The sequence below is a fragment of the Schistocerca serialis genome, chromosome 1 (assembly GCF_023864345.2).
Source record: "Schistocerca serialis cubense isolate TAMUIC-IGC-003099 chromosome 1, iqSchSeri2.2, whole genome shotgun sequence".
NCBI classification, from domain to species: Eukaryota; Metazoa; Arthropoda; class Insecta; order Orthoptera; family Acrididae; genus Schistocerca; species Schistocerca serialis.
This window is the reverse complement of record NC_064638.1, coordinates 988599046-988622384: the sequence shown is the minus strand read 5'-3', so window position 1 is coordinate 988622384 and position 23339 is coordinate 988599046. Positions and strand designations below refer to the sequence as shown.

Sequence of the window (23339 nt, the reverse complement as noted above, 5' to 3'; positions counted from 1 at the left end):
GCCGGCCATTAAGTGAAGTGACTGCGTTGTCAGTAGTGAGAGGTAGTGCCCAGATTTCATATTGTCGGCACACTCTTGACGTTGTGGATCTAGGAATACTGAATACCGTAACGATTTCCAATGTGGAATGTCCCACGCGTCTCGTTCCAATTACTATTCCTCGTTCAAAGTCTGTTAATGCTCGTCGTGTGGCCATATATTTTTGGAAACCTTTTCACATGAAATACCTGACGACATACAACAGCTCCGTCAATGCACTGCCCTTCTTTACCTTGCCCAAGCAATACTATCGGCATCCGTATGTGTTACGTCGCTATCCCATGAGCTTCGCCACCTCAGTGGTTGCTCAAATACACTATGTGATCAAAAGTATCCACACACCTGGCTCAAAATGACTTTCAAGTTCGTGGTGGCCTCCATCGCTAATGCTGGTATTCAATATGGTGTTGGTTCACCTATAACCTTGATGACAGCTTCCACTCTCGTAGACATACGTTCAGTCAGGCTTAGAAGGTTTCTTGTGGAATGGCAGCCCATTCTTCACGCAGTGCTGCCTGCACTGAGGAGAGGTATCGATTTCGATCGGCGAGACCTGGCACGAAGTCGGCGTTCCTTACACCAAGCGAGGCGTCGTTTGGCATTTACCAACGTGATGTGTCGCTTATAAGCAGCCGCTCGACCATTAAAAACCCATTTTCTCACCTCACACCTAACTGTCATAGTACTTGCAGTTTGGAATTCCTGTGTGCTGGTCTGGATAGATGTCGGCCTATTACTGATTACGACCCTTTTCAACTGTCGGCGGTCTCTGCCAGTCAACAGACGAGGTCGGTCTGTACGCTTTTACGCTGTACGTGTCCCTTCACATATCCACTTCACTACCACATCGGGAACAGTGGATCTAGGGATGTTTAGGAGTGTGGAAATCTCGCGTACAGACGTATGACACAAGTGAAATCACCTGACCACGTTCGTAGTTCTTGAGTTCCGCGTAGCGCACCATTCTGCTCTCTCACTATGTCTAATGACTACTGAGGTCGCTGATAAGGAGTATCTGGCACTAGGTGGCAGCACAATGCAACCTAATATGAAAAACGTATGTTTCTGGGGGTGTCCTGATACTTTTGATCACATAGCATATGTCATGAAACTGTCCTTCCGACCTGCAGGTAGTACAGTAGCGGACGAGAAATTGCTTCCTCTATCACTTCGTAAGAGACAGACAAACTAACTGACAGCACAACACAGCCCATTGATATCATGTTTTAAATAAAATAAACTGGATGCTACACTAAAATTTTAATTTCACTTTACCGGTTTCAATGTATTTATCTATTATTTTCAGGAACTTAATAGAGACTAAAGCCATAGGCAGGGAGACGCACTGGACGATAAAGATGTCCTACAAAGTATTAGTAACAAAAATGTACGTTTTGCGATGTGTCACAGTTTGTTGTACTTTAACGAAGATATATGATTCTTCTGTTGCTCAGCTATTGTATATTGAGTGTTAACCATGTTGATAATAGTTTCATGGTGTTGAACTACTATACATAAGATTTTAACAAACTTCTGATATTTTTTACGTATACTTTGTAGGAAATTTTACAGCTCGATCTTTACATGGCTTTGGTTTACCTATGTTTTAAGCCGGTATCAAACTTCTGAAAGTGGCAGATTGATCTGTTGAAACTGGTGAAGTGAAATTAAAATTGTTGTGCAGCTGACGGCTAGTTTTTATTTTGTTGAAAAGGATTCACACCGCAGTTGCTGAACAGCAGCTATGCACAAAACATAAAATTATTAATACTAGTCGCAGTGCTCAGACACAAAACATTTGCTGCCTTAATTGTTTCAATTTCTGTCGGTTAAAAAGTAAGGAATCCAGCATTTAGTGATTTTAAAAGAATAAATATAGCGCACACATTTTATTAGGTTGATTTGAAATAAGGATGCAGGGTGTGTTTGAAAAAAAAAAAAAAGTCTCTAAGAAGTGGTGTGGTCCAGAGAAAGCATGTTTAGTAAACAAGTGCCCACCCTCAATTCTTTTCTGAGAAGGATCTGTGGGTAGCACTTGCAATGCTATGAGAATCGCTTCGTCATTCTATACAAAAAAGAGTTTGCTAAAATACACCTTACCTATTGTCTCAGTGACGCATTTGCTTTTGGTTCAATGAAACAGCTACAAAAAATAAATGTGATTTATCTTCTATCATTTTAAAAATAAAAGTTCTTAAACAAAAGCGTTTTTCACTCTCAAGTTTAGATAGGTGCTAATGTTGATGACGGTGGGGTGACCGAGAGATGGAGGCGGGGGGTTAGGTTAATGGTAATGGTCTCAGAAAAGTTGCGAACCACTGCTCTACTGTGTAGCCGCGTCTGGTGACCTTACCTTTCCTGAAACCATACAAATCGTTATTTAACAGATCATTAATTTTATTTTCCCTCTCATGCATGCATACATCCGAGTCGCACGAGTTATGAAACTCATTGTTAAATATTTTTCACAGTTATGTGAGATTGTTATCTTCGAGAAGACGATATTCTTCTGAACGTGTTATGCTTTGATTCTAGTCTCATAGGTGTTTTATGAGTTAAATAGTCGTTTGGTTGCCACTTTCCCCAACGATTTGAAATATTCCAAAAGCTTTATCTATAGTTATTGCCTTATTCATTTCGAATGCTCGGTTACACTTTGAGTCCAATACTGGATCCCAGTGTCTTCCAAATCGATTTCCATTTTCTCTTCTTCGACGTCACGAGACCAGCCCTCCCCATCGCCGAAACCTTCAGTGTAGTATTTCTACTCACCCATTCATTCCATTGTGGACTCTTTCCACCTACCCGCACTTTCCTCTGCATATAATATTGGAACTCCCATTAAACCTTTAATGTTCTCTCTCTTGATGTTAATTTGACATAAGGTTGGTTTGACACTTCTGAATGTTAAACCTGTCCTTCCGACGACAGTTTCATTTTAGAATTACAACATTTCCTCATTTTTGTATCACTTTCACTCTGGTGTGTCTGTATTACGTATTTATTTAGTTCCTGTCTTTCGCTGATCACTTTTGTACTTCCATCTTTTGTCAATCAGTTGAAGTAGTTCCTTTCCTTCAAAAGATTTCTTTGATGTTAACTTCCTTGTACCAATGGTTCAAATGGCTCTAAGCACTATGGGACTTAACATCACTACTTAAACCTAACCAACCTAAGGACACCACACACAGCCATGTCCGAGGCAAGATTCGAACCTGCGACCGTAGCAGCAGCGCGGTTCCAGACTGAAGAGCCAAGAACCGCTCTTCCACAGCGGCCTGCCTTGTACCAATGTCTGTCTGTTCAAAATCTGTGATGACCCTTTTCTGAGATGACCATTCCTATTCAACTGAACTGCCGACTGTGATCCTCGTGACCGCAGTGTCTACAGCCTCGCATAATTTCAAATCCATCATATCACTTCTCTGTGCTTCAGTACCCCATTTCTTTCACTACTTTTTCTTCGGAAAGATTGTCTTAAACTTCAGTCTACTCAAAATCATAACAAAATTTTGATGTGAGTCTATATCTGCTTCCGGGCACGTTCAACAATACAGTGTCTGATTTCATAAATTCTGTTCACTTCCCATTTCTCGGGGTAGTTTCCAAGTACACCGACGCATTTGGATAGTCCATTCAGTATTACCATCTGAAATTTATTGCAGAGTTCAATTAGTCTTTTTCCTCTCTCATTCCTGCTGTCAATCCTACATTTTCTCGTAACTTTATTTTCCATTCTGTGCCCTACTACAGCGTTTCATTCTCCTCTTTTATACTGAATAACCAGCTCAATACATTAATATATTTTCTCCATGTCTTCACCTTTTGCTTGTGATATCGGCATGTATACCTGAATAATTATTGTTTTCGTGAGAATAGCCATACCACTGAACTGTTCACAGTAATTCACTTACCCCCCTATTCACAACAAATCCTACTCACGTAAAACCAATTGTTGTTGCTGTTGATATTACGCTACACACAAATAATGACAACTTCTAAAAAAATTAAAATCTTCACATCATCATCACGTTGTTATCATCGTCTCCAATGTCCCATCCATTCACTGAGAGAGGTTCTGTAGAGAGCTTTGGAATTTAATCCAAGACTTTGCAGTAGAATCTGATTCACACCATGGCTCCTCTTTTCTGGACGAAATATTGACGATGAGATACCAATATTTTCAGAACCTAGATTTGAACCAAAGCAACTGCACGAGAGCACGTCAGTCTGTCAGTGACTTCGGCCATGGAGAGGGTTCACTTAGTAACTTGAAATCGATCGACTTGGATTAAGATATTCCGTCGCTCATAAATTCTTGACAGGGTTTGCAGAGACACCTTTATCTATCTGAACTCGATCTTAGAAAATACTCCAGCGTAATTGATCCACGTTTCCTTTTAGCCACTTGAGACTGATTGCTGAGAAATGGATCCACAATAAATATATGCTAAGAAGCGGCATAATTATACGTGTAGCCCTTTGTGAAAGCTACGTACTGGATCCACATAGTTTAATTGGAGAATACGCGAGTGTGCAATTATACACCCTCTCCCCTCACCACCGCTAGAGAAGTAATGTTACGTTTAATGGTTTAAAATGATAATTAAGAACAAATATTTTACTAAACAAAGAACTGTAGGTTTATACTTCACGTTTTTTGTTTGACACCAGGTTCTCGTTCAAAATGGTCGAAAATTACAATTTTTATTGCATTTTTTGAAAAGTATATGTGTGTAGAATGTCGGGACGAAAAGGGTTTTTAATCCAAGCTCTACAAAAGTTTCTAGAGCCCACTCCTCGAAGCTGCGTCACGGTGGCCGTGGGACGCTCTCAGTCGTAGAAGCCCAGGTCAGGTAGAAAACTTGTCGTGCTATGATGGACGTTCACAAAAGATTTATGTTGCAGAATGCATGCAACATATCAACCGAAGAATCTGACAAACAACGTGAGCAGGCTGCTGAATGCAGCATATCAAGCTCAGCCAGATCAGTTTTTCTCGCCAAGAAGAACTGGGAATTGCTCTCCAGCAGTAGTTCGACTTAGAGGAAGTGTTGATATATGGTTCTGGTAGTGCTGACTAAACGTAAGAAATGAAAACACTTTTTTGTCAATTTGTGATCAAAACTGGTTAAAACGTAACTTCTCGTCCGCCATATTGGAATAGCCATTTAGTATTTTGAAAATATAATTTCAGATTTGTGTTCAGCGATATCAAAATTATATAGCAACATGTGGTTTTTTAGGCAAATGGAACCAATGGTACATACAAAAGTTTTCCCTAAATTTTATAAGCATGTTTTTTCTCGAGAAACGATTTGCCAAAATGCGTGCAGCATAAAATAAAAACTGTTCCGCCTATTAACTTCTACCTTTTCTTGGGAGCTTTTCTCTATAACATAGGAAATATGTTATTATTAACTATTTTTGTAAAGCCATAAAGAGTGAACAGAAATCCCCAAAATCGAAAGCAGAGTTCGAGTTCACCCCATTTCGTTAAATTTAAGGTTATTTCATTGTGGTTGGGTATAAGATCCATTAAATTTAATGTAGTATCCATTTTTGATTTCAGATAACTCCTGAAGGGCTACACTGCACGCTGTCTGCTCACTTCAGACTCGCAGGCCTTGATAAAACCATTACGGGAGCCATTTTCGTCTTTTTATTTAAAATCTAAAATAATGTTCAAAATATGATCAATCATAATCCCAAACAGATCCTTTATATATCTTTTCACTGAATCAATAAAATTTCCAACATCAGACTATTTTTTGCTCATTTGTATGAGAACCCGGTATTAAGAACAATTAGTGGACTTCGGGTTAAAAGCCTACGATCTGGTGAAGTGATTTATTTTATATTAATATTTTATGGAGTTTTCAACGATATTTTGATGACGTAGCCCGGGTCCTACACAATATTCTTTCCACTACGCATAATGCGTCAACAGTCACTAATTCTAGCAATATCTTTTCTTTCTGTCCCCCCCCCCCCCCTCCCCATCATTCTCTCGCAGTCCCCTTAGCGTTTTCCGCGTGTTACTATAAAACCAGTTCTGTTTTCTGCCTCAAATGAAGAAAAATGGCTGACGCGACTGACCAATTAATGACTCCCATTCTCCACTGTCTACATTCAGATAAAAGATTCTGTCCTCTGTGTCAGCGGGTCTTGAAATGAGAGTAAGATAATGCAAAGTAAAATTAATCATATTAACAGCAATCCTTTTTGCTGTGAATACGGTTAAATCATTCATTATCGCCAGGGGAACTGCAATCCGGTAACAATACCGTAAGTAGTAGCTCCAAATCCTATTGAAACAACATAGTCATATCTGAAGGCGCTCACTGACAAAGATACTCATGCTATAGAGGACCGGACTAAGTTGTGTGGTCTCCACTATATCAGAACTGAAACATCTCATGCAGCTAAATAAGCTAACAGGTTGTCAGCTCAAGACCCAAAAAAAGATGCGTGACATACAATGGTAGAAAAAGTCGCCCACCAGAGAAGAAATAAAGTTATTACACTTGGAGAACACTGTAAAGTGTTCGTAAATTCTGCCAGGCAAGGGCAACATTATAAATCTTTCTAAAATGATTTTACAGGAACTATTTGGTAAATAAATTTCATTTTTGTTTGGTGTATAATTTTCTATGTCAGGTTCATGACGATGTGACCATCATTTCGGTAACTTATTATGATATTTATAAGGAAGTAAGATACAGCGGGAAATTCGAAAAAGTTAGCAATGAAAAATCGGAGTCGCTATGATTTCCCGTTTGTAGCACGTAACATAACATGTTGCTGTGTATGGGATTTAGCTGACACCTCGTATTTTTCTTCAAAGTTAGGTGGAGGTCCCTGTTTGACACCAATCTCGAGAAAATTGATCTGATGAAGCACACTCGTTTGCTATAGTGCCACGCTAGCGATAAAGCCAGAATGAAATATCCACAGCATTCCTCATATTTCACAAACGGTTCGAGATATCGAAATGAGATTTTAGCAAATGATAGCATGCAATTATGAGAGTATTTTGCCATATGGTTATTACGCAAAACTTCATTATCTACCGTGTTATTCCACTAAGTGCAGACTTTTTTTAATGAAATAATGAAGTTTTTAAGGGCCATCGATAGCTGGTGAAACGAGAAATGCTATGGGTTCTAGAACAACGTAACAGAGAAATTACACATTTATTTTGTAAAGAGATCGTGCTTTTCTTAGAAACTGCTGATCTTCCTTTTCCTCAGTTAATCACTTAATAAACCACTGTTTCACAATTCTCTCGCACTGGTGTCTGCTCAACATGTTAGTGAGCTTGGCGCTGTGCAAATTCCGTTGTGTTTTGGCAAAAGAAGCAAATTTTAACATTGCAAAAAGGGCAATGTGAAGGTTTTACTCAAAATTCTCCATTTATGACGCTTGTCCGGAAGTTACAAATCACCGCATTTTCAGCGGAACTCTTTTTAGATACTAAACGAAGCAGATGTGTCAATATATCTTTTTCAATGGCCACCTTTGGGCGTGGGTGTGGAGGGGTTCCACTTAGTATTTACAAAAAAAAAAGTTAGCGTAGTCTTCAGTTTAGAATAGCACACTTCCCTTCCAGTGGCCGGCATTTTCCCTAAAGCGCCTGCCTACAAATCCCACCTCTACCACTCTCCGCTCACCTTCCCTGCTGACTGCAGGTGTGCCAGTCACGTTATTCTGCGCCGTCGCTGCTGGGCGACGAGTGGGGATACTGAAATTGAGCAACAGCTGGGAGACAACTCAGACAATGTAGTTTCAGTGGCAATGGAGTGTTGGAGCAGAGAACATCGGGTGATCGTGGTTGAGCAGTTCTTTAGAAACAATGATTCTATGGGCACAGTTCAACGTCTTTTCCGTTGAAAGTTTTACGTCGGATGTCGAGATGCAGTTCCGGATCTAAACACTATGGTCCGATGGGTTGCAGGATTTAGAAGTACTGGATACATGATGAAGAAGTCTTCTCCATACTGTTCAAACTCCGGAAACTGTAGAGAGAGTGGGAACGGCAGTTACTGCTAGTCGGAAACGATTTGCCTGGCGACGTGCTGTACCGCTCGATATGTCGCATTGTCTGCTTCTTGCACATTGCATGGTGATCTCGATTTTCACCCTTACAAAATAATGACTGATCAGCTGCTAAGTGAAACGGCATAATGTACGCTATTCTTATGGAAGATGCAGATGTCCCTGCACTGATGAGTGATGAAGCCCATTTTCATCTGGCTGATTGCGTTAACGTACAGAACTGTCGTTAGTGGGCGTTGGAGAACCCACAGGAACTACACCGAAAACCTCTCTGAAGTTCAAAAGTAACAGTGTTCTCAAAGTTAGTGATCGTTGTATCTTAGTTTCTTGGAGAGGGAGTTTTGTATCACGCCTGGAAGGTGGTGCGTGGGTCTGCTTCTGAAAACCGAAAGGTTGGCCGAATGAAGGATGCGAGTAGGAGCAGGTGAGGTAAAACACGTCGGTACTTCAAGTAAGTAAAAGTGGCTTACTGCTGCATGAATATATACAGAGGCATGCATAACTTTGTACAGAGTAGCACGTTGGAGCGAAACCTTAGACCCGTCGTAAGAGTGCAAAGTCTCTATTTGAAGGGAAACTGAAGCGAAGTGTCCCGGCCGTCTGCTCTTGATCAAAATGGGCTGAATTCGCAGCGGAGCTCGTAGATCTGGACAGCGCCGGCCAGAGTGTGCTGTCGTCGATATCGGTGTTTTAGTGCCAACCTAAAGGTATCGTAACTATCGATACCACAGGGAGGAACCACAGTTACTGCGACATCAGCGCAATATGTCGAAATGATAAACAACTTTCTTCGTCCAGAACGCGAAAGATGTTGAGTGAATTTGAGAGAAAAGTGGTTCCAACAGGATAAATCCATAGCTCACATTGTGAGAGCATCCATGGGAGTGGTTCTCAGATGTTTCCAGGACATGTTATTTCATGACACGAAGGCGTTTCTTGACCTCCACCTTTACCCATTGTATCGATCAAATGGCTCTGAGCACTATGCGACTCAACTTCTGAGGTCATCAGTCGCCTAGAACTTAGAACTAATTAAACCTAACCAACCTAAAGACATCACACACATCCATGCCCGAGGCAGGATTCGAACCTGCGACCGTAGCCGTCACGCGGTTCCAGACTGAAGCGCCTTTAACCGCACGTCCTCGTATCGATCTCTTTACTCTTTTTTGTGACGTTATTTGAAATCAAGAGTGTACGTGAGCAAGTCCCGCACAATTGATAACCTCAAGATTTCCATTCGTCGGAGAGTCGACGCTGTGTCGAATGAAATTTTGTAGACAGCCATGCGTAACATTTAGGAGAGGATCAAAATCTGGGCCCGGCAAGAAGGACGTCATCTCAACGACATTATTTTGCGAACCTAATTAAGGTATGCACATATCAAAAACGCAATAAAGTACTGTTACTTAAAATAAAACTGGATTTCACTTATTCGGCAGTGAAAACCGGCAGGCCGTTTCCTCGGCTCCACCCTCTTTAAAGGTACAAGAGTGTAACACTATTAGAACCTAATTCGTTTATTGTAAGCTACAAACTCATTCATTATTTCTCCACTCAGTGTTGGAACATTTCAGTTTTATAAAGTTTTCTGAAAACATTCAACTGAATTCCATCTAATGTTTTCAAATGAGACTTTTACAAGAGTCATTTTGTTAAATTTAATATCCAGTAACCAGATTTAGAAAGCATGCAAGGCGCAAGTGGAAAAGGCCACTAAATTTTTTACATAATCGAAATGCTGAATAGTACCCAATAAACAGCCGAATTATTACTCGAGACTCACTTTGGAAAAAAATAAATCTAAAGACTGTTTCCAGTACTAGGGAGAAAATAAAATGTTGTGGAGCACATTGTTGTACGCAATAAAAAGTATTGTTCTGTATGTGTTACGTAGCGAATGAATGGACAATGCATATAAATTAATGGAACCTAGGATTTAACCAACTCACTTGCAGGGAGTTGATAAAAATTATGTCTCTACTGGAGCAAAAACAAAATTATTATTTTTGCTTTGCTGAAAAATCTTTGACTTTTTGGGGGGTAAAGGTATTTTCACTGGTGCCAATCGTTCCAGAACGAGATTCCGCTGTCCGTTTCTGTTCATGGTCCGTTGGCTTCGGTTCTTTGATTCCATAAATGCGCAGCGAGACGCAAAAATCCGAAATACCGTTGCACTGCGAGTAGCTGCATTCACGGAAGCAGAATGTCCGGCGCCGGGCCGTGTGGGCTGATAAAAGCGATTCAAAGCGCCCCAGTCGAACGATCTGGCGCTGCACGCGGATATGGCTATGTCAAAGCGCAACGAACAATGACCTCAAGCATTTGTTCCTCATTCGTTGGTAACAATAACCTACGAAATATTCAACCGCTTTCCTTGAACGCCGTTTCGGCCGCTGCCCATTACAGGGAAGTTAATGACGGTTATCGACTTTCTTCTACAGCATGAAGTGTGAAACAGCTTATGAGCACATCAGATACAAATTTGACTGTAGACATGGCCATATATTGGAATCGACAGCTCCTATCAACCCGTTACGTGTGTGAGAATGAAGTATCCGTATGTGGTAGTGCACGTGTATATAATTTACAGCCAGGTCAACATAGTAATGTCCTCTTCATTTTCAGATATCATTCAGTGAATGATGTGACGCGGTTCTGCGGTTCCAGTCGCCTATCCGGTCACCCATTTGGCTTTCCATGATTACTCCAAATCGCTTAAGGCAAATGCCGGGTTAGTTCCATTGACATTCCAGTCCTTGAGCTCCGTCTGTAATAATTTCATCTTCGATGGGACGTCAAACACTTCCTTCCTTCCTTTTTTCAATATCGCATGAGCAACAATACAGGCAGAGTGGAGATTTATACAGAAACAAAAGCAAATTTATGTGGAATATTTGAGAACTGGCAGAATAGGCAAAAAGATATAATGACACTATATTCCTGTAAACAAGAAAGGAGTGGTATATTGGGCTACTGAAAACTATATTATTAGTTTGATTCTGGCAAAAGGGGACAAACTGAAGGAACTGGCCCCAGGCCGCGCGGTGTAGCCACGTAGTCTAGGCGTCTTGTCACAGTCCGCGTGGCTTCCCCCGTCGGAGGTTCGAGTCCTTCCTCTGGCATGGATGTGTGTCGTCCTTAGCATAAATTCGTTTAAGTTAGATTAAGTAGTGGGTAAGCATAGGGACCGATGACCTCAGCAGTTTAGTCCCATAAGACCTTACCACAAATTTCATTTTTTTTTTTTTTTTCGAACTGACTTCTGAGTGTATAAGAAGACAACTGTCATCTCGTCGTGTGACCAGAAAAGCACAGTGTCTATTCTACTGGCTATTTATGAAGTCGTTATACCAGTGCAGTACAATACAGTGCAGGACGTGCTGTGATGCGACCATCATTAGACAATGTGTTCGAGGTGGTCCCATGGGCCTTTAAGGATGCGCCAAAATGACACAGCAGCATGGCATGTACACGTTGAAATGTGGCGGCATCCTGCAACCAAATGGCGTCACACGCATCATGAATGCGTTATTACAGTGTATGCATGTCCGCGATGAGCTTCGCACACTTGACTTCTTTCAGGTGCCGCCACAGGCGGATATCTTAAGGGGGGAGTGGGGTGTGGGATGAGACCATCTCGTCCGATCCATCGGCCGGGATAGTTGTTGTTGAGTAGCCTCCGCAAGGAAATGCGGAAGTGAGCTGTACCACCATGGCCATTCATACCATCAAAGTCACATCTCTCAGTAGGGGACATAGAAAGTGCAGATAAGCCTTGACTGTAAGTTGTTGTGAAAGGATGACTGATCCCACAAGGCGGTCTCCAATAATCCGTTGTGAAATCTGACGATATAGTCCGTCATCAAAGTAGCCTCTTCTATGAATAGGACAGACGACAGGAATTCCTGCACCTTGCTGACCTGGACAATAAACCAGAGCCAAGACCATCAGCAATAAGGCCTGCAAACTCGGTAAGTGGTATGGGTAGTGTGATTCATACTATGCTGGCAGACCACCTACCGTTTGGTGATACTGGTGTCGTATTTTACAGTATTCAGTACATGTTAGTCCTAGAACTGTTTATGTACCGACCGTACAAGCCTTTCTTGGTTACCCATACCCTTAATCGAGCGTGTTTGACACAAACGACGACTCACTCACAAGCAGTTCGTGGTGCGGTGGAAATACTTTTCAGGTTACAGCGTGCTGCCACCCGCCCACTGCCATTTTCATGTCGTTATGCGAAGACTCATGTAGGCTTGTTTCTAGTTGGTACAACGGACCATCGTGATTCAGTTCTACAGTACACGACACACGTCCATACCAGAGTGAGTGAGCAATAGCAGTGAAGTGGATGGTTATTATTACTGATATGCGAGCGAATCCCCGTCGTTGGCAAAATTACTGCCCTCCTTAGTGTGGAACTGAAACATTAGCACAGATAGTACATTCCCACTTGCGTGGTGTGTTCTGTTTCTTCATTCACTGAAATCTAGAATGTAAGAGATCTTTTGTCTCCAACTTTAAGTGGCTGTACCTCCCTTGTAATGAATTTCCCTCCATACGTCAATTCTTTGCTCTTGATCCTCTCAGGGATATTTTCATGGAACAGGTTTTACAAAATGACCCTCTATGTTACTGGAGTCTAATTAAAATTTATTCACAAAATATTTTCCCACATATGTGTGAAGAATACATTAATGTGTAAAAATCTAGAAATGTTATGAACATCCGAGAGGGGCGGGAGGAGTTATCGCGATATATGATACAGACGAAACGTTGAAATTGTGCGTTCCAGGCGTAATAGCTGAAAAGAGGCATTGTATCTCACATTAAGATCATATAAAAAGATTGTACCAGTGTAAATTATCCATCATTCACGAGTAAAGTAAACCATCTTGGAGACACAGTGTAATATTTCAGCACTATTGCAATGTTGTTTTCGCTCGGATTATCGATAACACTCACATGACTGTTACGTCAAATTATCACGGATTATCTGTCTCGTCTTCTGTGGTGGTTGTTTTACGTATTGGTGTTTATATGTTATGAATAGTTGGAGTTAGTGTTATTCTGCCTTCTTGACAACTGCAGCCGGCCGGAGTGGCCGAGCGGTTCTAGGCGCTACAGTCTGGAACCGCGCGACCGCTACGGTCGCAGGTTCGAATCCTGCCTCGAGCCTGGATGTGTGTGATGTCCTTAGGTTGGTTAGGTTTAAGTAGTTCTAAGTTCTAGGGGGCTGATGACCTCAGAAGTTAAGTCCCATAGTGCTCAGAGCCATTTGAACCATTTCACAACTGGAATATTATTTACGTCTGTGACTCAGTTGTAGTATTTCTCGCAGTTAGTTTGCCCGACACTATGTTATTATGTTAAAAGATACCACGAGCAATATTAATTCTGAGAATGTGGCTAAAAGAAGGGATTCTCGCAGTTACCGTTAAGGGCCGATCAAAAGAAAATGAATAGAAGTTTCTTTACTCAATTATGGTTCCATATTGAAAAGACAGATTACTTCCACTATTTCAAGGGAAGAACCGCTAATCATAACAATCCCTCAACATTTACATTCATTTTTGTTAGTGAAAGTAAGCAGATATTAAGATATTTATTACGACTCTGGGCCGTCGCCATTTAGAACAATGGCGCTGACCTCTGCGCCAGTGTTCCCCTACAAAATTCGCATAAAAACATTGATTTTTCCGCTTCGTGAATATAGGAGTTGGTCTATGTAAAATTTTACAACACTTTTAAGTAATATTTGATTATATTTAGTCCGCAGCTCGTGGTCGTGCGGTAGCGTTCTCGCTTCCCACGCCCGGGTTCCAGGGTTCGATTCCCGGCGGGGTCAGGGATTTTCTCTGCCTCGTGATGACTGGGTGTTGTGTGCTGTCCTTAGGTTAGTTAGGTTTAAGTAGTTCTAAGTTCTAGGGGACTGATGACCATAGATGTTAAGTCCCATAGTGCTCAGAGCCATTTGAACCATTTTTGATTATATTTAGGCTAAATATTACATGAAACTTACACGTTTTCGTGCCTCGTCACAAAATGGCTTCTTACACTACCAAGTAATAAAAGGGAAGAGAATGATCGCTCTGCAAAAGGAGCAGAGACTGAAATTACATTCGCAGATCATATTAACTGATTACATATTTATTTCGTTACGAAGTCAGTTTTGTTATATTTGCGAAGTTATTGTCACATTATGTGGCGTACCGCCACATTTCGAACTATTTATAAATCATAAACCATGTTTCTCGTCAGATAATGAGTTGAAATGGCTCTGAGCACTATGGAACTTAACTTCTGAGGTCATCAATCCCCTAGAACATAGATCTACTTAAACCTAACTAATCTAAGAACAGCACACACATCCATGCCCGAGGCAGGATTTGAACCTGCGACCGTAGCGATCGCGCGGTTTCAGATTGTAGCGCCTAGAATCGCTCGGCCACCTCGGCCGGCCAAGGTAATGAGTGATCTAGCAATATTTCACTGCTGACCGAAGAGAGAGTTTTACGGTATATGTACAAACATGATGGTTTTTCTCTTCTGTGTACTTCATATTGTGACTGTTCACCGGTTGTTGCTAATGATCATGTAGCTGGAGCAACAAAAGTGATATTTGTTGAAAGCACTTAACCTGAGTGTCACATACGGAAGAAATGTACGGGGATATTCAATAATTGAAGAAGCAAAGTGATGTAGAAATGAATCAGTTTGTACGAGGAATTTCGTACTCTCATGATTTCAGTTTTTCACTAGTGATATTAGTTGAGAACAGGTTACAGCTAACGGATTAAAGCTGTTTTGTTTATAGGCACAATACTGCATTTAACAATGGCATGTCAACTTGAAACATTAGTAGGACAGTGTTCAGTATCTTGCTTTCTGAAGGTGAAAAATCGGCTGAAATATTTTCTCGAATGATTTTACTGTATGGTAAAGTTATATGAACGAGGAAATTTATCAGTGGATAGAGCAGTTCACAAACAGTCGAACCTCAGTGACTGACGAGCTACGTCCTTTCCAGCCAATTGCAGTGTCAACTCCTTTTCTTGAAACTAACATTTGCGAATTTATTCTTGAACATAGATGTTTTACGGTTGGACATATAGGAAAAAAGATTTGCTGTAACTGTTGACACAGTTCTTAAAGTTATCAATAACAGCGCGAGAAAACAAGAGATATGAGTTTGTACATGGTTGAAACGACGTTGTGAAAGGTAAGGTAAGGTTTTTCTAACAACATTTTAACGTTTGTTGAAGCTACACCATTTTGTACCTGAGTCCGAAAGACAAATCGTGGAATGAAAGAATCTGAGGGACAGTGGCTTTAACAACAAAATAAAGTCTTCTTTGCATCAGGTATAAACAAACTAGTCCATTGTTGGTACAAGTGTATTATTATGATGGGGATTATGTTGTGAGCTAGTCAAATCCTCATTTTGCAAAAATACGCTGTTTTCTTCAACACCCATCTGTCTCTGTAATTACCGAATGTCCCTCGTACTTCATATCACAAATTATGTACATGTCAGTACAAACATAATAGAATTGACAGAACTGTACATCATCTCGGACTGTGCGAATTTTTTGTAAGTTCACACGTTCGCTTCCTGACAACAGTGCCTCTAACAATCATGGATGGCGTGAAAGAGGGCAAGCATTTGTTTGCAGGGAATCTCCCTTCACGTAAACTCTTTGCTAATCAAAAAACATCAACAATGGCCGACGGAGAACAGTGATGAACGAATGGCAGACGAACAACATACAATACCAGACGAGCTGGATGAGCGACGTATCAAGTGAATGTGTAGGGTACACAACATTCTTGCATCTACTTTGTCGTATTTGGGCGTGCTTTCTTCTTCTGAGACGTGGGATGTGCACATTCGTATAGGAACGGAAAAAATCTGGTACCTGAAACCCCTTTTATGTTTCGGTTGGTGTTTCCGTTTGCTCACTGAAGTAAAGATTGCATATTTTATTCAGTGGCTCTCCCGCCCCTCACATTATGAATTTTTGCGTTATGCCAGTAGAACTGGATGTCAGATTGCCCTTACGGAATTGTATCTGTCATCTCTGCGAGCACCACAATAGGACGGGTTTATAGCGGAACGGTTCTCAAACAACGTATAAATTTCTACACGAATTAATTTTGACATTTCTATTGCAACGTACAGTTGGCGTAACGGGAGAAATACCGTGACACAATAACGCTAAACTGCCTGAAAATTAAAATATGCTGATATATTGCCACTACTTATGTTCCTGCAGCGAAGCAACACACGTTTGTTTAAATTATTTCATCAACATATTAAATGCGAAATTCAAACAAGCTAATATTTTGACTGGGCGTGGTCATGAATTTACCATTACGTAACCACACAACCAACAAAAATTGTGTACAATTATTCCCTCCAAAATATGGCACACAAGAAACGTATCAAAGAGAGCCGGAAACTTTTTAAAACACTTTTCACTAAATGTAATATAAATCACCACAAGTCCTTTTCCTCACGACATAGCAATAGCAGAGGAAATGAAACGTAGCAGAGACACGAAAAGAAACATATTCACTTTTACATTCATGTAACCACAATCACAATGCAGTCACACGCTCGCAACAATACTACATCGATCATAAATGATTTGAACATTGATAACTACGTACGTACAATGTAGTGGCTAAAAATACATCGCAGTTTTGCAGCGATAGTTGCCAGGTACAATACAGTATAACTTTTTATATAATTTAAGACAATAATTACGTAATTGAACTTTAAGTAATTTTTCCTGTTATCAAATACTGAAATAACAATGGCCCATGATCATGATTTTAACTCAAGATAGACGAAAAGATTTGAATTTGGGATAAAATTGTAATGTGGGAGAGAGCACAGCGTCAGTGAGTAATATCACGGTCACTTAATCGCAATGCACTTGCCGTTTAATGGTAGGGGCACATTCCCCACACATACAGTCCTACTGTTATTGCCCGTCGTGAACTGCTGGGCACTCAGTCACACACCCCTCGCATTCCTCCTAGCCGTTCTCCTACTTTCGCCACGAGACTATCACGCAACAAACAGTGACTTCAAAAGTGCTGCAATGGCCATTGACCTCTCGGAAAATGTTTTGACGAAGAGTTTCAGCATAAACGCTTCCATTAAATTTCCATGACGAAAGATTCTATAAGTGTAAACATTAAACAATATATGAATATGATATTTATAGAAACTTAATTTTATATCTTTCATGTACTTATATGACCAGCCGATAAGTGGCACCTAGTTTGAAAATCATTTTGTTATTTAAGACGTTAGAAATGGGATCAATTTGTCCATTGCAGTATGAAGCGTTCGTGGTTTCCGGATATTCGAAGTTCTACAGTATGTGTCCGTACAGTCTACACAACACCATCTTGAAGACACTCGACCATCTACAGTCGTATAGAATACACTCGTTATGGCTGTCTCACATAGGCAGATTGTTGTTTACGTCTGGAATACATCACTCTAATCATCCCCTCCCTCCCTGCGCCATGAAACAGCTGCTTTGTTGAAACAGTATTATTTCACTCCTACTAACGTTGTTCAGTTAACCCAGATGCCAATATTAAGTAATATGATAATAACTGAGATATTTAAATATCATATTAAGATATTGTTGAACCAAATTGTATCCCTGTGTAACAACTTGTTTACAACTTTCTATTTTTGACTAGAGTGGTCCAATGACGGCCGTAAAATAAATAATAAAAAAATAAAAAAACTGAGATATTTATAAGTCATTATTTCGATGAAAGTAACAATACTATAAGCGTTTGTCTCATTTCTCATGTAGAGATCTTACAATGATTCGAAGTAACTTCAGTGATTTATCAGAAATTTTTACGGGTGTTCCAGAGAAAATGTAAAATTCCTTTTTGTTTTCGCGAGGTGCGCTAAAAGTAATAAATATTCTGTATTCGAAGCGGGTCTGTAACATACAATGTACTCAATATCTTTCACCATTCCATTTCGCTTCAGAGTTCGGGAGGTACACCGCCATATCTGTACCGGACGCCTCCATCCCGCAAGTGAACTGCGGTTCATCGAGCGCCAGCCACTCCAGCTGGTAGCTGTGTTATCTCATTCTGGAGAAACTGCATAATTCATTCAGTGTAGAAAGGCCAAAACAACGATTTGCACTCAGATAATACTTCTTTAAGGACTGTACGGAAAGTTGTGCATTATTCAGTAGGTTACAAACACTGTGTGATGAAAAGTATCCAGACACCCCCAAAAACATACGTTTGTCATATTAGGTGCATCGTGTTGCCACCTACTGTCAGGTACTCCATATCAGCGCCCTCACTTGTCACTAGACATAGTGAAAGAATAGAATGGGGCGCTCCGCGGAGCTCACGGACTTCGAAAGTGGTCGGGTGATTGAGTGTTACTTGTGTCACACGTCTGTACGCGAGATTTCCACACTTTTAAGCATCCCTAGGTCCACTGTTTCCGATTTGATAGTGAAGTGGAAACGTGAAGGGACACGTACAGCACAAAAGCGTACAGGCTGGCATCGTATGTAGACTGAAAGAGACGGTTCACAGTTGGAGAGGATCGTATTGTGTAATAGGCAGACATCTCTCCAGACCATCACACAGGAATTCCAAACTGCAACAGGATCCACCGCAAGTACTACGACTGTTAGGCGGGAGGAGAGAAAACTTGGATTTCGTGGTCGACAGTAGGCTGCTCATAAGCCACACATCACGTCGGTAAATGCCAAACGCCGCCTCGCTTGGTGTAAGGAGCGTAAACATTGGACGATTGAACAGTGGAAAAACGTTGTGTGGAGTGACGAATCACGGTACACAATGTGGCGATCCGATGGCAGGGTGTGGGTATGGCGAACGCCCGGTGAACGTCATCTGCCAGCGTGTGTAGTGCCAAAAGTAAAATTCTGAGGGGGTGGTATTATGGTGTGGTCGTGTTTTACATGGAGGGGCTTGCACCCCTTGTTATTTTGCGTGGCTCTATCACAGTAGAGGCCTACACTGATGTTTTAAGCACCTTCTTGCTTCCCACTGTTGAAGAGCAATTAGTGGATGGCGATTGCATCTTTCAACATGATCGAGCACCTGTTCATAATGCACGGCCTATGGCGGAGTGGTCTGGCCAGCACAGAGACGTGATCTGAATCCTATAGAACACCTTCGGGATGTTTCGGAACGCCGACTTCGTGCCTGGCCTCACCGACCGACATCGATACCTCTCCTCAGTGCAGCACTCCGTGAAGAATGGGCTGCCATTCCACAAGAAACGTTCCAGCACCTAATTTAATGTATGCCTGCGAGAGTGGAAGCTGCGGTCGAGGCTAACGGTGGGCCAACACCATATTGATTTCCAGCATTACCGATGGAGGGCGCCACGAACTTGTAAGTCAATTTCAGCAAGGTGTCCGGATACATTTGATTACATAGTGTACATAATGGGCTTCCAGCAGAACATAAAAATTCGGGAGTCCCTGTTCTGCGCTCATAGGTAGCACGCCGCGCCTATTACACGTCCAATGCGGCGCTCAGGGTCCACAGCACCAAGTTCGGCACCTGACGATGGGCTTATGAGAGCCCGAAACTGGTCGCGTGATAATAAAAGAACATTGAAACTGAAGCGATAGTTTCAACTTCTGCTAAACTGAAAGGTTACCTTGTGGGAAACTCCTATTCTTTATATGCGAGTGTCCCGCAGCAGCGCTTTCTTTGTATTTTCTTTTTGTCTATTGACGACTGCGTTAACTAGGAGCAGATTAGCTTATTCACCTCTTTATCCGTATCTAACATTCGTTCATTCTCATATTTTGCGATCTTAATATCTTTTCTGTCCATGGTATTTCCGTACAGAGTCATATTCTGCACTGGAAACCTAAGAAACCCGAAATTTTTTATTTGAAAGTCACGCTATTTTAACTCTTTGTTTCTTGTATTCTCTGTTGTTATATATCCCTTTGTAGCTCTTGGCTGTAACGTATTTCGTTATCTTCTTCAAAAGAAGTGACAATATTTATTAATTCTGTACTTCCTTCTGTTTATAAATTCTCTAATTAATGTTCTTTACACCGTTCACTGACTCGTTCCGTGGGTAAGTAAGTGTGATGGTAAAAATATATATAACACAGTGTAGGTTGAAGGGGCGGTGTTTACATCATTCAAAACTTCCGCTGAGCGGCCATGGTGGTTAAAACAGTTATTCAATAGCTTTTCGTCCCGATCTGCTGAGAAATCTTCAAAGATGGCCAGCAAATCCACTTGTTGGTTCATCTCTGACGATGTCTCCCGGAAATGGGGACGAAACGTTAGTGATTGGTTTTATATATCGACCAAGGTCTCTCGGTACGTAAGATTTCGCTGAAATAAGTAAGCAGCGGCTCAGAACTCAGCTTTGGCCTTAAAAGTCCACCTGTGCTTTCGTCAGAACTGGCGAGAGCGCGCCTCACCTGCTTGCCGTCCCAGCGGCGGTAGGTCCTCCAGTCGCGCAGGCCGGGCCGCCAGTACTCGACGGAGTACTCCTCGGCGTACTCCTGGCCGCGGGCGTGGTCGTAGCGGCCCTGCGTGTGCACCGCCGTCACCACGTGCACGCCGGCCAGCGCCACCGACAGCCACTCGCGCACCCCGCGCGACACCTGCGACTTGGGGCACCACGCGCCGCCGCCGCGCTCGCTGCGCAACCTGCCGCGGGCACAAGAAGAGTCTCGAGGTCACTTCCGCACTGGTATGAACACGTCAAATTGACAATGACACACAGATGTATTTCCAAGGAAACCTTACAGATTGACCCTCAATCTACACAGCAGGAAAAAAGAAAATTAGTTCACCTGGAAAGAAGACATCGATTTTGATATGATGACGCTATGTGCCATCTGTGGGATACTAGATGTACACATAATGGTTTCAACGTCATCCACCAACAGATAGTGTAGTGGCATAGCTACCATAGCGCCATTTGTGTCTACACATTAATAGGGGATACTCATAGTGTGGTACAGATGTGTGAAGGAAGCAGGTAACCATGCTATGGAGACGCACTCGTGCTTCCTACAGCCAACTATGCGAATTTGGATTTGTGGGATGGTCCTTTCAGAGAATTGACGCATACGTTGGATGTGCTATGTCACTTGTGCAAGGATGTTGATATCAGTGGTCACGTGAGCCTTTTCACACCCGAAAAGTGAAGTACGGAACGTCCACGCAGCACAGGCGTCCATGCAGAAGAGACTTGAAAGGGCAGCAGTAGCAGACTGTGCAGCTAGCAAAGCACACAAAAAGAGGGTTTATGAGCCCTTAACGTGCCAACACGAACGGCTGCGAATCGGTTATTAGCAGTGGGACTACGGGCACGCGCACCTCTAGTCCGTCTTCCACTCACGCCTCAGCATCGGCGTGCACAGCAGGACTGGTACTGACAGAGGATAACTTGGAAGATGGAATGGTGCGCAGTGGTCTTCAGCGATGAAAGCAGATTCTGCCTGCAAGTGATGGTCGTTTAGGCATACGACGTAGACCTGGTGAGCGCTGTCTCGTAGAGTGCTTTCGTCCAAGATGCACTGGCCACATCCCAGGTCTTATTGTCTAATGTGGGGTGGGGGGTGGAGCAGTATGCTACAATTCTCGATCATCTTTGATGTTTCTGGACGGGACGCTAAACAGCCCTCTGTACGTGCGGAATGTTGTTAGACCCCATCTTTTGTCGTTTTTGCAACTGGAAGGTGATGTGCATCTCTTTTTAAAGTATAATGCTCGCCTACATATTGCCCGTGATACTCAGCGTTTTCTACAGACGTGGAGCAATTTCCCTGGCCAGCACGATCTCCAGACTTGTCTACAGTCGAGCACCTGTGGGATGTGTTGGGACGGGAAGTGATTCGTGCGGCTCGTCAGTCTACAACTCTTAGAAAACTACGTGAGAAGGTTGAGTAGCCGTGGCATAATGCATCCCAGGACAGTGTTCCCCGTATGTACGATAGACTGGATGCCACAATTAGCATCTGTATTGCCGCCCGTGGAGCCCACACCACGTACCGATATGGGAATTTCAGCTTCGGTCGACTCCTGGTACTTCAAAACCGCTTGTACTATTGATCTGTAGTCGTAATCATTTCAAATACTATTTATGCACTTTTGCAACAAAACGCTTGTACCAAGTGTTTCCGGCTGAGTATTTTACACAGCCTATTTGGCTGACTTGCTGTAAACTACTGTGTGATTAGAGGATGTGTGGATGCAATTTTACAAAACAGACGATGTAAGTGAAAACCAGAAATTCTCGGAAAAATCGCCTTTGAAAATGAGCAAGAAAAGTAGTTATGTAATGAAGAGTCATTGTGTTATTAAAGCTATCAGTAGCGGAGTCTGTCTTTAGCGACAGAGCCCTGAGGAATTGCTACACGGCGAGGTGTTCTGCAGCGGACGTTTTCTTTTTTGCGTTGAGTATGAGTTCCTTTCACGGCGTATCTCTACAGGGTCTCCGTAGAGGAATTTTCAGTGTTCAGGGATATGACAGGAACGTTCGTTTGAAGAAAAGAACTTCATGTGGACATACGCCGTACTCCGATTAATTTCCGAGATAGAACGCATTTGATGTACATTTGTTTCTCATCAAGTGGCGTGAAAATATGTATTTTAACCAAAAAAAACTCTCTGACTAATTCCACCTACCTCGTTGCTTTCAATCTCATTGTTCGGGATGTCTTCCAGTCATTAAACTAGCCCACTGAACACGTAGTTGTCCATGGCGCGTTGTGAGTGAAGTAGCGCGAGTGTCTGAGAGTACGTCAGAGAGAAGCACCGCTTAACTGTGTTTGGACACGCGCTGGCTACAATGCCACACGTCAATACTAATGAATAACATGCAGATATGGAGTACGTTTAAGGCTTCAGCGATTACAGTGCTCCTGCTGGTACCGAAGATTGCCGTCGGCGCTTTCCGAAACGTCGAATTCCTTGATAGTAAAGTGTTTAAGCGAGTTTCAGCACATTTCTTCGATGTTCCCATATTTTTTCTGAACGTGTGGTTCAAAAACAGATGCAGGTATAGCAACACGTTTTTAAAATGGTGCAGTGTAGTCCTAGTACCAGAGCACGACGATTGTTGCACCAATTAATGTCGCACGAATACGTGATTGGCGAACATTATATTCGAAAAACTTGTGCCATTTCACATACGGCAGGTCCACAAGCTTCATATTGGC

General features: G+C 42.1%; 1 protein-coding gene across 1 annotated transcript in view; it reads right to left on the bottom strand.

Moving 5' to 3' along the window:
• The window catches only part of LOC126454081 (discoidin domain-containing receptor tyrosine kinase B-like), a 425916-nt gene that overhangs the window by 206859 nt on the left and 195718 nt on the right, over nucleotides 1–23339 (bottom strand). Inside the window, exon 4 of the mRNA XM_050091131.1 lies at nucleotides 20589–20820. Coding sequence (XP_049947088.1) covers nucleotides 20589–20820 — 232 coding nt within the window. The remainder of the gene's footprint in view (nucleotides 1–20588; nucleotides 20821–23339) is intronic.